At 45.2% G+C, this 14,162-nt stretch overlaps 3 protein-coding genes across 4 annotated transcripts; 2 read left to right on the plus strand and 1 right to left on the minus strand.

Annotated features, from left to right (window-relative positions):
* Positions 1 to 424: 424 nt before the first annotated feature.
* LOC128730264 (protein argonaute-2) lies at positions 425 to 10,724 on the minus strand. 2 transcript variants are annotated; one of them, XM_053823302.1, is made up of 12 exons: positions 10,610 to 10,724; positions 6,160 to 6,234; positions 3,567 to 4,176; positions 3,404 to 3,498; positions 3,107 to 3,329; positions 2,769 to 3,014; positions 2,527 to 2,692; positions 1,716 to 2,055; positions 1,480 to 1,646; positions 890 to 1,408; positions 648 to 817; positions 425 to 563 (listed from the first exon to the last, which is right to left on the minus strand). In XM_053823302.1, exons 1-12 carry the CDS (start codon positions 10,722 to 10,724, stop codon positions 425 to 427), a joined length of 2,865 nt encoding a protein of 954 aa, XP_053679277.1. The 2 variants fall into 2 exon arrangements, with proteins under 2 accessions (XP_053679277.1, XP_053679278.1); XM_053823303.1 differs by lacking the exon at positions 10,610 to 10,724 and adding an exon at positions 8,493 to 8,511.
* LOC128730265 (uncharacterized) lies at positions 9,947 to 11,320 on the plus strand. Its single transcript, XM_053823304.1, has 3 exons — positions 9,947 to 10,123; positions 10,945 to 11,072; positions 11,145 to 11,320. The coding sequence occupies exons 1-3, from the start codon at positions 9,978 to 9,980 to the stop codon at positions 11,318 to 11,320; spliced, it is 450 nt and encodes a 149-aa protein (XP_053679279.1). The 5' UTR covers positions 9,947 to 9,977.
* Positions 11,225 to 11,621, plus strand: LOC128730266 (uncharacterized). Its single transcript, XM_053823305.1, has one exon. It carries the CDS (start codon positions 11,360 to 11,362, stop codon positions 11,543 to 11,545), a length of 186 nt encoding a protein of 61 aa, XP_053679280.1. The 5' UTR covers positions 11,225 to 11,359; the 3' UTR covers positions 11,546 to 11,621.
* The last annotated feature ends 2,541 nt before the right edge of the window (positions 11,622 to 14,162 follow it).

Raw genomic sequence — 14,162 nt, forward strand, 5'->3', positions numbered from 1 at the left:
TGGTGTAACGTTCGTTCTTACGTAAAGTAATGGTGATGAAAATCTATCCAAAATGTTAAAACAACACAATCCGATTGATGTTGTACAAGATATTAAAGCATCGAAGGGCGTAACATCTGCACACGGCGAGATCTCGGCGAAAGAATAGTAAAATTAAATCTCCCCCGAATAACGTCTTCCTGGTCTCTTCCCCGTAAATATCATGCTGTGATATTTGGCGTCAGATCACCGGATTATATGTATCACCAGATTTTTACGACTACAGGAAGATCAATTGCTGAATGTTTGAGATATTGATGATCGTTAGCGTAGCGTAATATTTGTGTTTCTTTGTTGTCACCTCACTTTCTCGACACGGCTGATTAATGTGCGTGTGCCACATCAGTTTGATAGTATGGTAGGGGAGAGGGGAGGCATTGTGGATTTAGGCGAAGTACATAACCTTTTTGGTATCGGCGTGTACGGTAATGGCACGAGCCATCGCACCCGGCGTTCTATCCTCGGAACAGCCACTCTGATGAGATCCTTCGCCGGAATCGTGCTCCTTCTCCACTAAGTGATACCTGCAAGTGTTAGATTATTTGGACGAAAAACAAATCCATCTCAATTTCCCGATACAATTAATCAGTGCATTTACAACGCCATACCTCGCCCTAAATGCGACCAAATGTGCGTAGTAGGCAGGAGCTGGAATGGAAACGGATCGAGTACACCGGACGTACGTGTGGCACAGCTGGTACGTGAGGCACTGCAGCTCGTCCGATTCAAAGTGATTGTCATCCCAGAGAACGTGATAATGTGACGGACGACTCGTGCCCTTTAGTTAGTTTGAACGCATAATTTTCAATTTATGATTAATTGCAACAACATACATGATTTTGCAACTTACCTGAATACCCTGGTGACTGCAGAGATAAAAGTCGAACTCGGTCGGATGCGTAATGCCTACGTCCACGGTCGTACCGGCTGGAATGTTGCCCGACTTGCCGCTCTGTTCCTTCTTGTCCGCACAGAACAGCCTCGTGTGATGGCGCTTCTGCACCACGATGAATGTTATGCCGGGCTTGTAGTCCGCCTCAAGCTTTATGCACGCTTCACGGATCGCCGTCAGCTCGTGCTGCAGCACATGCGGGAATTGACCCTCCGAAACGCCATCACGGTACAGTATGATGCGGTGCGGTTTGAATCCACCGGTCGATTTGTAGAACATGATCAGCAGCTCACGCACCATGCTGCTCAGCTCCTGAATTATTTCCTGTCGGTGCTGTTGCACGCGCACCGTTGCCGCGTACCGCGACGGATGCGCATCCATCGACCCAACGACGGCAGCTATCGAGGGTTTCTTGTTATCGCCAGCCGGAGGATGTGTCACGTCTGCACCGAGGAAAATGACGGGCTCGTCGAATACCTTCGAAAGCAAAACGATCCCATTCAAATATACCGCAAGAAGAAGCAAATACATGGCGATTTTAAACGTACCTTTGGTCTGATCGATGGCACCAGGATCGAGTTAATTCCACCCAGCTTCACGTTGATCTTCAAGCAGAGATTGGACAGCGTCTGTGGGGAAGTTTTGTTCACGTTCTTTGCTTGCACGCATTGTGTAGCCATTCCCAGCACTGTATCGCCAACGCGCTTCACTTCGGCTGCAAGTTAACCGCACGAACGTTAGAATCCTTGCCTCACCAGCAGGTACTCAACCGGACAGAACTTACCGTAAACGGGTGTTTTGCCGGGCAGGACCACAACGACGAGCTGCAAGTGGCTGAAGGTGCTCTTCAGATATCTGAACATCGGTTCCACTTGATCCGGCCCGGTAGCGTATTTGCAGAAGCAAGGCTGTCCAATGATCGGCATGCCAGCGTCGTTGGATATCTTCTGCAGCTGCTGGGTGAAGTTCCGCAATGCATCCTCCCGTACCGTGCGCTGGGGCGCAAAGCAGGCAATAGCCCACACGCGAATCTCGACGCCAGTGAAAAATTGTTTGCCTCGCATATCCCAAACCCCTTGGTTTGGTAATGCTAAGCTCACCTTATTCTGTGGACCGGAGAGTAACTTTTTCACTTATTTTAATATGCCTATTACGGGGCGCGGATTGTGGCCAATGGCCGTTGCCGAGGCGCTAGGTGTGTGGGTGTGTGTTTGTGTTTGGGAAATTTCGTACCTCGCTGGGGACGTGCTAGCAATGGAATCCACGCAACACTCCATACTCGCAAAGGGCTGTTGTATGTTTGACATGTTCACATATGCCATGCGAGACTTTGCCAAAATATTCTATTCCGCATTCGTCTCATTCAATTTGGCATTACCGACAAGTTGAACACATAAAGCAGCGAATTTGAACTATTCAACAGCACTTTGCGAACAATCACGAACCAAAAAGACCAATTTTTATAGCCTCAAATGGCTTGCCAGATTCAACACGCAAGCACTAATCCCACGAACGATGTACGAAATATCCCATTAACACGACGACGCAGACACGTGACCTCTCGTTCGTAATGCCACACTACTCGGATAACTTACTTGTCCACTCATGCTGGAAACGCGGCCTCCATACTGGAGCTTAGGTGGCGGAAGGACCCGACCTCGAACTTCCATCATGTTGTTGGAAATGGTCAAACCGAATTCCTGCACATACGCGTCGTTGTTGAAATCAGCCCGTCGCACTAGATTGTTAATTTCTCGCTCCCTAAGAATAAGACAGTTTAAGGAAACGCCATGAGTACGTCATGCTACGTAAATACTGCCACGTGCGAATAACATACCGATCTGGAGCTGATCGAGCCGTCGCCTTAATCATGGTAGACGTCTGCATATCTGTCAGCTTCTTGATGCACCGCTGACCGGCAACAATGTTGCATACCTCTAGCGGGAGGTACGTGTGTTTATGCTCCTGACCCACCTGAAGACACGGCAGATGCGGATAGCGTAGCTTCATCTTATACTTGTCCAGGAAGTATTTGGCCACCGTACATTCGACCGTCTGGCCGTTTTCCAGCTGCAACGGGAAGCTGTTTGATTGCAAAGCGATCGAAAATTAAAACAACCAGATTAGACAGGAGACCGTAGAACCGTGGAGCAATGCGCTGTTGTGACAACTTACGATTGCATTTGTGCGGGTCTTCGCGTCACGTTGCAGACGCGGTACTTTCGTCGCATCGTACCACAGTGGGTAATTTCGATCTTAAGCCCCTTAATTTCCTTCGTGAACTTCACGCGTTGCGAATCGGTCAGTGGTTTGCGTTGTTCGTTGATATCCCTGATGTCCAGCACCTCGCACATGAACTCAATCACCGGTTGCGCTTTGTAGAATGCGGTGGCCGACACTGGAAGGAAGAAAGGTAAAAGACCCGTCAGACGTGTCGTAACATTCCACACGATCAACTGAGCTGGTCCTTACCGTCAATGTTTAGCATCATTTTCCACTGCGACGGTCGGACGCTTTGATGGAAACCGAACCAAACCTCACGACCTCCTCCGAGGGGATGATAGTACCTGATAAAAGGTTACATTTAAAACAAATCATCCACAGGTGCCCTACGTGCATCACACTCTTTACATACCCATCTGGAGAACTGAAGAAGCTTCTACCGACAGGTGTGTACGTCATGCTTGGTAGATGGCGCATCACCACGTCCAGCGCAAGGATCGCATCGTACGGGATTTGTCTGGTGCGTCCTTCGAGCGCTTCCTCCAGGTTGAACAGCGACACCTGCGCCACCCATTTGATTGTGACGCGGAAAACACGATCCTTACCCTCACCAGGAAGTGTCACTTCGAGCTCGACGCGATCATTTCCGATCGGGAGCAGATCGCGCGTGTACAAGTTATTGCGTCCGTCAAAGACGGGCTTCAGGGCACCAAACATCTTGCTGTACGCGTGCACCATCGTTTCGATGATCTCGCGGTTCACCTTTCGGGGACATTTGTCCGGCTGGATGTTAATATCGTAGTGATGCACGAAGCCACGGGGCATCGTGATCTGGAAATGGTTCGCCCGCAGCACGATCGGTCGTCCTTCGCGACCCAAGTTGGGCCGGCGCGGACATGTGAACACCGGTAGGTCTGGGGGTGCCGGTGGTGTGGCCGGAACAACACCGAGAGGCTGGGAACCTTGGGTTCCCGTTGTCGTTGCCACCGTGGTCGGGTTGACCGTCGCACCGGCTGGTGGTGCTGCTCGTGATCAATTCCATTCCATCAAGGCGTAATCATTGTTTTGGTAATAATTTTGAGTATGATTTTCAGGGATGCAACCACCCAATCACATACAACAGGAGAGGGGTAAATTTTGTTTTGTTATTTTTAAACGATTTCAAATCGCAAAAAATACAACAATCATCAATAAACCGAAACATGATCAAAACAAAAAGAAAGTCGATTCGAGCGGGTTGTTTGAACGACGTTCGATGAGTTTAAGAAAAGAAGGTAAAAAAGAAGAAGAAAAATGGCATTAAAACGGATAGTTGAACCTCTTTTCCGATGAAACTCGAGGAAGAAAACAACAGAACCGTCAGTATGATTCGCTATTTTCTAATGTTCGGTCGATCGCATCCCAAGATGTGACCACCATGTTCGTATTCCCTCGATTACCAGTAAGATGATTCTTTGCTTATGAATATGCTGTGATAAATGTCCTATGTACAATCCTCGCTTGACCTAGCAATGTTGTTGAGTTTTATTTATCTTCCTGAAACTATGTACATTTATGGAAAACCTATAAAAATTATGTACTTTACTTGTTACAGTAAGAGGTATGTTGTTCCATTGTCTTTGGTATTCTGCCAATCATTTTACTACTTTAGATCATTGTTTTCTAATTTATTACAAAATGTAGTATTTTTTTTAAATTTTTTTTTCACACCACCTCCTAGCTATAACATGATTTTATCGACAAAAGAACATAAAATGACGCCAACAATGCAACGAAATGCGTTGAAATGTTGATACAGTGGTGGAATTGTAACTGATAAACAAGGCAAAACAAGATGGTAGGAATAAAACTAAGATTGAATAGGAGAAGAAGAATTTGATATTGTAAATCCGCAACGATGTATGATTTTCAGTTTAACAATTCAATCGGCATATGCCAGAGGCACACACTGATGAACAGGATGCAAAGTATGGGAAGCAACAGTATACTTTTATAATTAAACGCATCATCTAGAATTTTAATTGACACAAAACAACAAAATTTCATGTGAATAAAGCCTTATCTTAAGCACATTTTATACTGATGCAGTTAGTTACGAACTAAGCTGTTAGAATATGCAACGCGAGTTGGAATATGTACAAAAACGACTTTCGTTAGACAACTTGCACAAATTTTCCTTATATTTTATATTAATATTTAATGTGTAAGTGAAACATATACATGACAAATAAATGGTGATTCGATTTTACGCGTAAAGAGAACGAATAATATTATCGAACAATTTTACACCATCCCTTTGTGTTTGGCGATTTACTTGTAACAATGTTTGACAACATTTAAAAACATTATGTAGCGTAATTTACTGAATTCTGCGTCCATTTTCGGTAAATAATAAAATGGTGGGTTCCAAACTTCAGCATGAACTTATGTGCATGTTTCAATTGATTTTTCTCCAAAATCCTATTCCTTTCTCGAATGAAATCCTCAAACATATGGAGAAAATGTGAGTGAAAATTTTATCGCAGCGATAAGTCAATGGCAAATAAATGAGAGAAAGAATTGTCGAGAACAACATATCAAAGTTGCAAAGTGGCGGAAGGAAAACAAGAATGGAAAAAAATAAAACAATTCGTATTTGTGCAAAACATCCTGCTTTGGGGTCTTCAGACTAAACAATCGAGAATCAGACAAGGCATTTGTCTTAAGGCACTTTGCGGTGTTGTAGAAATTTTGTAATTTTGATAATGAATTTCGTTTTCGAATGTAAATATTCATAAATTAGCTGTGCTGTTCACTATCAATTTGGTAACGCATCTTTTGAAGGCAACATCTCAATTCCAATTCCTGTTTCTGATCTGGTTGATTTCACTGATTTCCACAACCGTTTCAACGGCCTGGCTGACAATCTGTAGCTTTAGGTTTAACTTCTTTAGCTACCTCTCGGTGATAATTTATGAATAATATATTCGAAAATGTATCGAAACAAATGTAAGCAGGTATTTTACGTGAAAGTGTATCGAAGCTGGTCTGCGACTGAGACGGACTTGGAGGCCTTGGCGGCGAAGAAGTCCATGGTGATTCTAAAAATAAAGAGAAGAAAAAAAGAACAAAACCGATATTTTCTTTGCTCATTTCGGTTGCTTTCCGTACCAAACGTAAAAAAAACATAACGTAGAAAAATAGAAGAGAATCATTAAAGCAAACTAAAAACGAGAAGGTGGTAAGGGCATGGGGATATTCTAGTCCACAAAAAAAGATACACGAAAATCACCAAATAGGAGAGAATAATTTCGGACCAAGGAATATAAAAAAAGGATATTCTTTTAGCTACCAAACTTAAGAAGAATCAGTCAGGAGAGTGACTGGAAGAATGCTACATTTTTCCGAACCAACATTCCGATTCCACCTGGTACCTGAAAAGCGATAAATGTTGGAAAACCCCCGAAATATCTGACCCGGATGTGATGCAAATGTACGTAACTAAATTGATATTTGGACGTTTGTTAATCAGCATGCAATCGCAATTGCACCAGGAACTATAGTTCGTCATACGAAGCAATCATGGAACCCACGTCATTCGAAACGTGAGTCATGATTTCGTCATACACATTTGTGAATTGGTTTCTTAGAAAATCAACCTTGCTGACGGTATTGAATTCTTAAGAGCTTTGATGTAACGACGTTCCCTCACATTACATTAAATTGATGCTAAAATATATGAAAAATTAATTCATGAAACAGTCATTAGGCTTTGTATTAATCAGCGTAGTAAGTACACCGCGTGGTTTTGTGAGGGCGAATTGTTTTGATTTGCTTGATTCATGTCGTTATGTACAAACCGTCGGAGATTAGTATTAGGTGCAATAGCACAGCAACGAATCTGCTTAGTCATGCATCAACATCGAGCGAGATTTGGAATATTTACACATACGTCTATCTACTGAACGGGGTTACAACGGCAAATACGAACGATGATAATTAAAACGACATAAAAAGCATACATCGCACGTTGATGAAAGAAAGTCTATGAAGTCGCTTTTTTTGTCATGTAGACAAAGCCAATTGCCAGATGTTACGAAGCAACAGATGGGACACAACCACAGGATTTGCGTGATTGCTACTTCGATCGGTCTTCGCACATGATTCCAGCTTTATTCATCCGAGTAGCAACTGCTTCGAAAAAAAAATAACCAAAGATGGCTTAACAACCATGCTACAAGCGCACGTGCACGCAGGAGATGGCCCGGGAACGAAAGTCCAAGAGAAAGGCTCTCCAAAATACCATATCCCAATGCCCAATGCCGTTGGAATTCCATCAATCCAAACCACCGAGCCTTTTCTTGTTGCGTTCGGCAGCAGCAACATCAGCCAAACATGTATATATTTTGCAGCCACTATAAAAACATTCCTAATCAAGAGAGAATGTTTGGAGTGAGAGAGGGAAGGACCATACGCAGATGTCGATGACCCACAAACCCCCCGTGGACCAATATGAAGATGGAGAACCACCCGGAGAAGTACAAAAATACAGCCAAATATCAAAGGAAGCAAGCGATAGAGAGGAAAAAGAGAGACAGAGAGAGAAGGAGAGATTGCGAGAAGCGCCAGCGAAGAAACCGCTAGAAATCCGACCCGCCAAGCGATCGGAAAACAAAGAGATGTTTCTTTTCTATGTAAACAGCATGCGCGATCAAGATAGAGAGAGAAAGAGAGAGAGTGCATAAGTTTTGTTTTTGAGCAGCCTGGCCCTTTCGCTACGAAAAGCAAGCGAGAGAGAGAGAAAGTGAGAGGGGTATGTATAAAAGCACTAAACATCGCCACCAAATATCATCGCACGGGAACAGCACCCGCGCGGGGGGACAGGTGTATACTCAGCTCTCACTCGCGCCCCTTTACGCAAGCTAAACAGAACGGGCAGGAGGAACAGAGAGAAAAAGACGTTTTTTGGCCACGATGGGGTGGGGTGGGTGACTGGGTGGAACGTTAATCGAGGAGGAATGCACAAGAATTAGGTTACAACGCACGACAATATTTGACTGCGACCGGTGGCACATTCCTCAGAACATCGTTATTTTGGCACCCATTCGACACACAGCATTAGCAGCTTCCACATTATGCGACAATTATTTCAAGCGCAATTCCAGGCACGATGTCGTACGCGCTGCCAAGGCGACACATGAACGAACCACCGTTTACATCGCCACGTTCGTTTCTGCCACTCGTGGTGGTGTGGTGCTGCTGCCCTCCGCCTGCTGCTATGATGGCTACTATTTTCTGGGATGCATGGCTGTTTTCGGTGCTGTCGCTGCCAAAATGCGTCACCCGACACGTTACTTACGTTGGCCTACTGGATACATTTTGCTTGCTGCGCGTTTTACTGATGGTTGCCGCGGTCGGGGGGCAGCTCTATTTCATTCAATTACGGCTACGGCACACACTCGCTATTCGGTCACTTTGGTTCGGTCTGCTCGCTCCACTGCAGACCCTTCGCATTCACTTTTCTTCAACACGCACGCAAGAAAACGAACACCACACGCCACACACAGTCCTGCTAACGTTCACAATTGTGCAAACCAGCACCAGCTAGGCCTGCGTTTGGGTTTTCCACGGTTTATTCCACTATTTCTGCCCGCAAACAACGGCGTTGTAAAAATTGAAGAAGAAAAAGAATGATGCATCCGCCATAACTAGCAGCACGAGTTCACGCACACAGCCGCGCACTGACAATCAGTTTGAGTGGGTTTGTGACGACATTTTCGCGTAGCACGAGAGAAATTTGAATAACCCGATTCATTCGTATGACAGCTTGCGTGAACGGTGTTCATTCGCCACGATTCTGACACCACGCGGGCACACTACACACGATCTCTGTTCAACATCAAGCCAAAATGATAAACAAACAGTAAATTCATGATTCTCCTATAATTTTCTAGGCACATAAGTTAAACTTAAACATACACTCAACTCGTGCTTAAAACTTATTGAACATGTGCTCAGCTTAGTTCTGAATACATCGCATCCTTTTTAATAACTATTACTTCTGAACTATACCATATACAGATTTCAATACGTTTCGATTATAGAACGATATAAAGATTAAATATATGATGTATTTGAGAAGACTTACTCTGCTGACATATGAAGAAGAACGTTTTTAATCAAGAAACACACTTAACCATCCTAATTAGACGATGGTATGAAAATGGATTGTTCTTTTGAGAAACAAATGTTTATCTGATGTCGGCTACAATCGTCTACAATTTTGTAGAGTCCTAATATGACAGACAATCATTTGGATTTTAAGAGAACAGTGTGCAGCCGGCCAAACTCACAATTATCGTGAATGAACTTTTTTTTTCGCGCAATCTGTCATGCGGATGAATTAGGTTATTCTTACTCCTATTTCACTACGCGAGAATATCGCCACAATCGCTGCCCAACCAATTGTCAACACGCGGCTGTGTGCGTGAACACGAGCTGCTAGTTATGGCGGATGCATCATGCTTTGACTTCAAGTTTTGCAATGTTGCTCGCAGTTGTAAATAGTTGCCCTATTTATACCATAATGCAATTTACATATTTGATTGCCACAAATTTACTGCTAGTACCACCTATGACCAATGATGATTTGATCTGATTCGATGTAGAAAAAGGAAAAAACGGAGAGGAACTCCTGACAGTCGCTGTCACGCGAGTGTCAGTCACACGAGCTCCAAACGTCAGTCGGTGCAGTTGTTATGAAACGAGCAGTGGGGTGTCCGGCAAAATCTTACTCATAAAACAACATTAAACGCTTGCCAAGGAACTTGCAGAACGGAGCGCAATGTCCATCAAAGTCGGTGGAGCTTTTCGCCGGTCAGGTGGCATCGTGTCGGCCATAGGAAAGCAGCTAAAACTGGTCAACCTGAAGGCGGTGAAGCGAATCACGGTTTCCTTCGATCCATTCCACGAGAATGCCATTCCGACGAGGTAAGAACGCAGAAACATTTCCCACTTACGGCGCGCGGTTATGCGCGGGGTTGGTAGTTCAAAACGTGAACATGTCGAAGATGGAGCATATCGCAGACTTTTCTGCGCACGCGTGCGTCAGACGGAGCGCTATGATTCGCGACACGCACGAGATGGTGTATTTTGAGACAGCGAAGAGTCCCATTTTCGTGCAACTTTGCGAGCGGACGTTCATCGATTTCAGTGCGTTATTGGTTCCATTTCGTGGCCAAACGGAACAAATTAACCTCGCATTAGAACTGGATTTGGAGTTTTGAGGTGCCAAGCAATAGGATCATAAGGTTTTGCAACATTGCAACAGTACGTATCAGGTGGAAAATCGGAATGCAGATGATTCGGAAAAATAGTAACTCTCTCCGCAGAAGCTAGTATTTATAGGACGCAGCTAGGGTGCTATTAGATCCGGAGTCACCAAAAGACGAGCACCCAGAAACGTGGTTAGCTTACCATTAAACGATTTTCCCATTATTCCGTTCAGTTGGATATGTGTGGCCATATCCGAGTATGACAGAGGATGCAATTGCTGCGTCGATCCGGGAGTTAGTTCCCTTTCCGTTGACATCGCTCTTTGATTCAATCGTGCGCCGTCTGAAAGAGAAGGAAAACAAATTTCCCGCGTGAGAGATGGAGCGAAAATGCATGCAAATGTTGGGAGAAAATGAGAAAAACATAAACACGATGCGATCCAGAATGTTCGTCCATAGGCCCAACCAGCAACATAAATTCTTCGAATGCAATAATAATTTCTTGTTTTCGACGTATATGTTTCTGTTCATCCACAGGGAATTTTTGCATCATTTATCTGCCCCAAAAATATCCCAAACCAACCCCTCCTGCGTACTTAAGACGGAAGTGTTCTGCGACCGAAGGCCACCCTCCGTTATCTTTCAACTAATACCATCGGTACAAGGTACGTAAATTGATGATTGTCTCGTGAAAAAAGTCATCACAGCTCAACCAATTTCCTTCTCTTGCCTTCTAGCCGAAGCTAACCTTAAAAATATAGAATTTAACAGCGAAAACTTGTCCACGCTCGAGCTGCTGAAGCTGTGTAACAAGCACGTGAGCACTCTGGCACCGAAGGAAATAGCGGCCAGTGTAGCGAAGACCAAATCTGAAAAGAAGGCCGGAGGTGGAGCGGGCGGAAAGCGGCGATAAATAGCGCGAGAGCACTTTCCACCCCCTGACGGAGCGATCATGTCCCACAAGAAGCTCAAGGGCGGTCACATGGCCATCATCGAGAACTGGTACCATCAGATACCGGCCTTCACGGACGTGTTCACTGAGGAAAGCTTCTACATGTTCGTCGTCTGTTTCGTGCTGGCCACTATCGCCGTCGTATTTGTATTGTCCCGGTTTATAACGCTCAAGCCCGTCGATTAGTGCTGTTATGGTGATTTCTGATAGGAATTAGGGATGAATGTTGATTTATAAAAGTAGCTCTTGATAAAGCAAGACCACCCCGCATTGGAAGACAACTTGGCTTGCGTTTTGACTTGCGTTGAGAGAAAGTATTTTTACAGACTACATCCGATATCGAGCAGTCGGTCCTTCCAAAAAACAAGCATTGCATGTAGAAATTCGATTCGAAAAACCCGCCCCACTCATTCAAACGAACGCATTTGCACTGGTCTAAAAGTATCACCGTAAAAAGGATTACCTGCGGCGGAAGTCCTCGCAACTGGGAACGGTATCGATTGGCTTTTTTCACTAAACCCTTCATTGTACGTCGAATTACGGAGCACACGACCAAAGCTCACAAAATCACAAAACAAACTATGCCTGCTCGCAAACTGCACCGAACGTTAGCAACACTTTGAGCGATCGAACATATAAATTCCGCGACAATTACCGCACGTAGTTCAATCAAATGCAACGCCAACGCGTGTGCGTGTGTGATGCAGTAATTTTTCACGGCACAGGTGCTAAGCTAATATGGAGGAAAAAAGCCACCACCGCCTCTGTGTGCACCGGAAGATGGGGCTTTTTTCGCAACCCTTTCGCGGTTGCTCCAACGCGCTCCCCCACGGCACGGCCAATTGTTTTTGGGGGCTGCGATCAAACACAAAAAAACAACAACACCTTTTTTACACCGCCACGGAACGAACACCAGGCCTACTGCGTAGCGGATCGGAAAAACACTTTCCACACCAAGTGTTCGCGCGAAGGGATCGGTGAAAAATCCGGCTACTGCGACTACTGCGGCGCGCCACAATCCCGCCGTCGGTGTGTTTTGGGGGAAACACGGCGACTGTGTTTTAGGACACCAAACCGACATACACAAACACACACAGCCATAGCTAGCGACAAGCTAATCATGCACACACACACACAGCTCGGCAAGAAATGGCGTCTCAAGTTCAATGTCAAGCCATACACACGTACTCGCGTCGACAATCTCTTCGTTCTCTCTCTCTTTTTGGGTTCTCCAGTTGGCTGTGGGAATGTTTTGTCGGGTTGTGCCTCTGCTCCCAAGCTGAAATGTTATGCTCCCGGCGCACCGCCCCCCGCCTCCCAGACCTAGCCCCTTAAACACCCCTTCCTCTTCGGCCAGACACTGTTCTGGGGTGGAACCAGTGGGGGAGTAGTCTGTGATTGCGTGGGATTATGGGAACGCATTGACGGAGAAGAGGCGACTCTCAGAACTGCGCTAACGTCTCTCGCTTGCCGGTTGATACCGGAGAGAGACAGAGAGTGATAAAAATGATTGCCAATGCGTTGAATGCCCCCATCTTCGATGACGTCATAACTTCACACAAAATCTCGCGAAAAAAGGATCATCGAATATAATAATGCAACATCGGTTTCTAATCGTTTCATCCGCTAGTTTGCTAAACGTTTCACAGAGCGACGTGCGAGGACTTGTAACTCCGTAAACGCAGGACCGCAAGAAGGAAAGAGAAAGCGAACAGCGAGCGAGAGAGAGTACGCGAAAAAGAATCAGTGAGCAAGTGCATTCTCGTCAATTGCAGAGTACGAATGCATTTTTGCAGTCATTGTGAGAGAGAGGAGCGTCAGAGATCAGGTTTACTGGAGCATAAACATTTGCTGTTGCCCTTCGGCGTTTCCTGGCCCCATCTTACCGCTCTCCCACACCTCGCTCACCCCTTCCTAGAATACTCTCAATCGGCTGGAACTGCAGCGGGATGGCTCGATGCACTCTCCATCATAGTGTTGTGATGGTGTCGAGGTTCCATGAAATCAAATTTACGTAAATAATTTAAAAAAAAAGCAGTTCAATAAAACTGCCAAAAAAATAGTAGATGTAGAAATTTTGTTTCTATATGCTTGATTTATTGAGAATCAGATTTAAAAAAAACACAAAAATAAGACATTTTTAACCCCATTTATAGATTTAAAAAACGTCCTCTTAACATCGGGTTTGCACCTGATAGTTGTATTTCAACACTCCCAACCGCTCTGCTGCGAATTTCCCAAGCCCGCCTAATTGCATTTATGACCACTGTGTGCATCACGATGCGATGAAGTCATGGCCACTGCCCTGCGCCTTCATGTCGTGGTAGTACAATTTCTGCAACGCAATAAATTCGACACCATTCGGCGCTGCATGGCTGCGACCATCACCACTACACAAACGCAGACTTTGCTGTCCACCGGCCGGCATTTTTTGCATCTCAGAAAAATGCATTCTCCCTTCGCGGGGCCAAAATGGCACGAAATAATCAGTAGACACCGCGGATCAGACCCTTCGTAATATGATTAACTAGCGCAGGTTTCGGAAGAATGGTGTCCCACCGGAGGTCACGTTCCACTGCTCATGACCATCGGTTTGGATGGATGCATTTCCGGATGGATGGAAGGATGCATTTCCCGCCATTCGCTGGGCTTTTTTTTAGCGAGCAAACGCCTTCAAGCTTTCCTCCTGGGCAGGGTAAATGCGCTTCTTTGGGTGCATCCCCCAGCAAAGTGCATCAAAACAAATCCCCTCGCGAGGGATAAAAAGAACCGAACGTCGCGTCTTCGGTGCGCCGGAAAAAAC

The sequence above is a fragment of the Anopheles nili genome, chromosome 2 (assembly GCF_943737925.1).
Source record: "Anopheles nili chromosome 2, idAnoNiliSN_F5_01, whole genome shotgun sequence".
Classification (NCBI taxonomy): domain Eukaryota; kingdom Metazoa; phylum Arthropoda; class Insecta; order Diptera; family Culicidae; genus Anopheles; species Anopheles nili.

Bases quoted from the DNA above. Each gene is read 5' to 3' on its own strand.
- LOC128730265 (XM_053823304.1), top strand. From the start codon at position 9,978: ATGTCCATCAAAGTCGGTGGAGCTTTTCGCCGGTCAGGTGGCATCGTG. The intron at 10,124-10,944 runs GTAAGAACGCAG...GTTCATCCACAG, and splicing joins GAGAATGCCATTCCGACGAG to GGAATTTTTGCATCATTTAT. The intron at 11,073-11,144 runs GTACGTAAATTG...CTTGCCTTCTAG, and splicing joins ACTAATACCATCGGTACAAG to CCGAAGCTAACCTTAAAAAT.
- LOC128730264 (XM_053823302.1), bottom strand. From the start codon at position 10,724: ATGTCAACGGAAAGGGAACTAACTCCCGGATCGACGCAGCAATTGCAT. The intron at 3,330-3,403 runs GTAAGGACCAGC...TCTTCCTTCCAG, and splicing joins AATGATGCTAAACATTGACG to TGTCGGCCACCGCATTCTAC. The intron at 564-647 runs GTATGGCGTTGT...TAACACTTGCAG, and splicing joins TTGGTCGCATTTAGGGCGAG to GTATCACTTAGTGGAGAAGG.
- LOC128730266 (XM_053823305.1), top strand. From the start codon at position 11,360: ATGTCCCACAAGAAGCTCAAGGGCGGTCACATGGCCATCATCGAGAAC.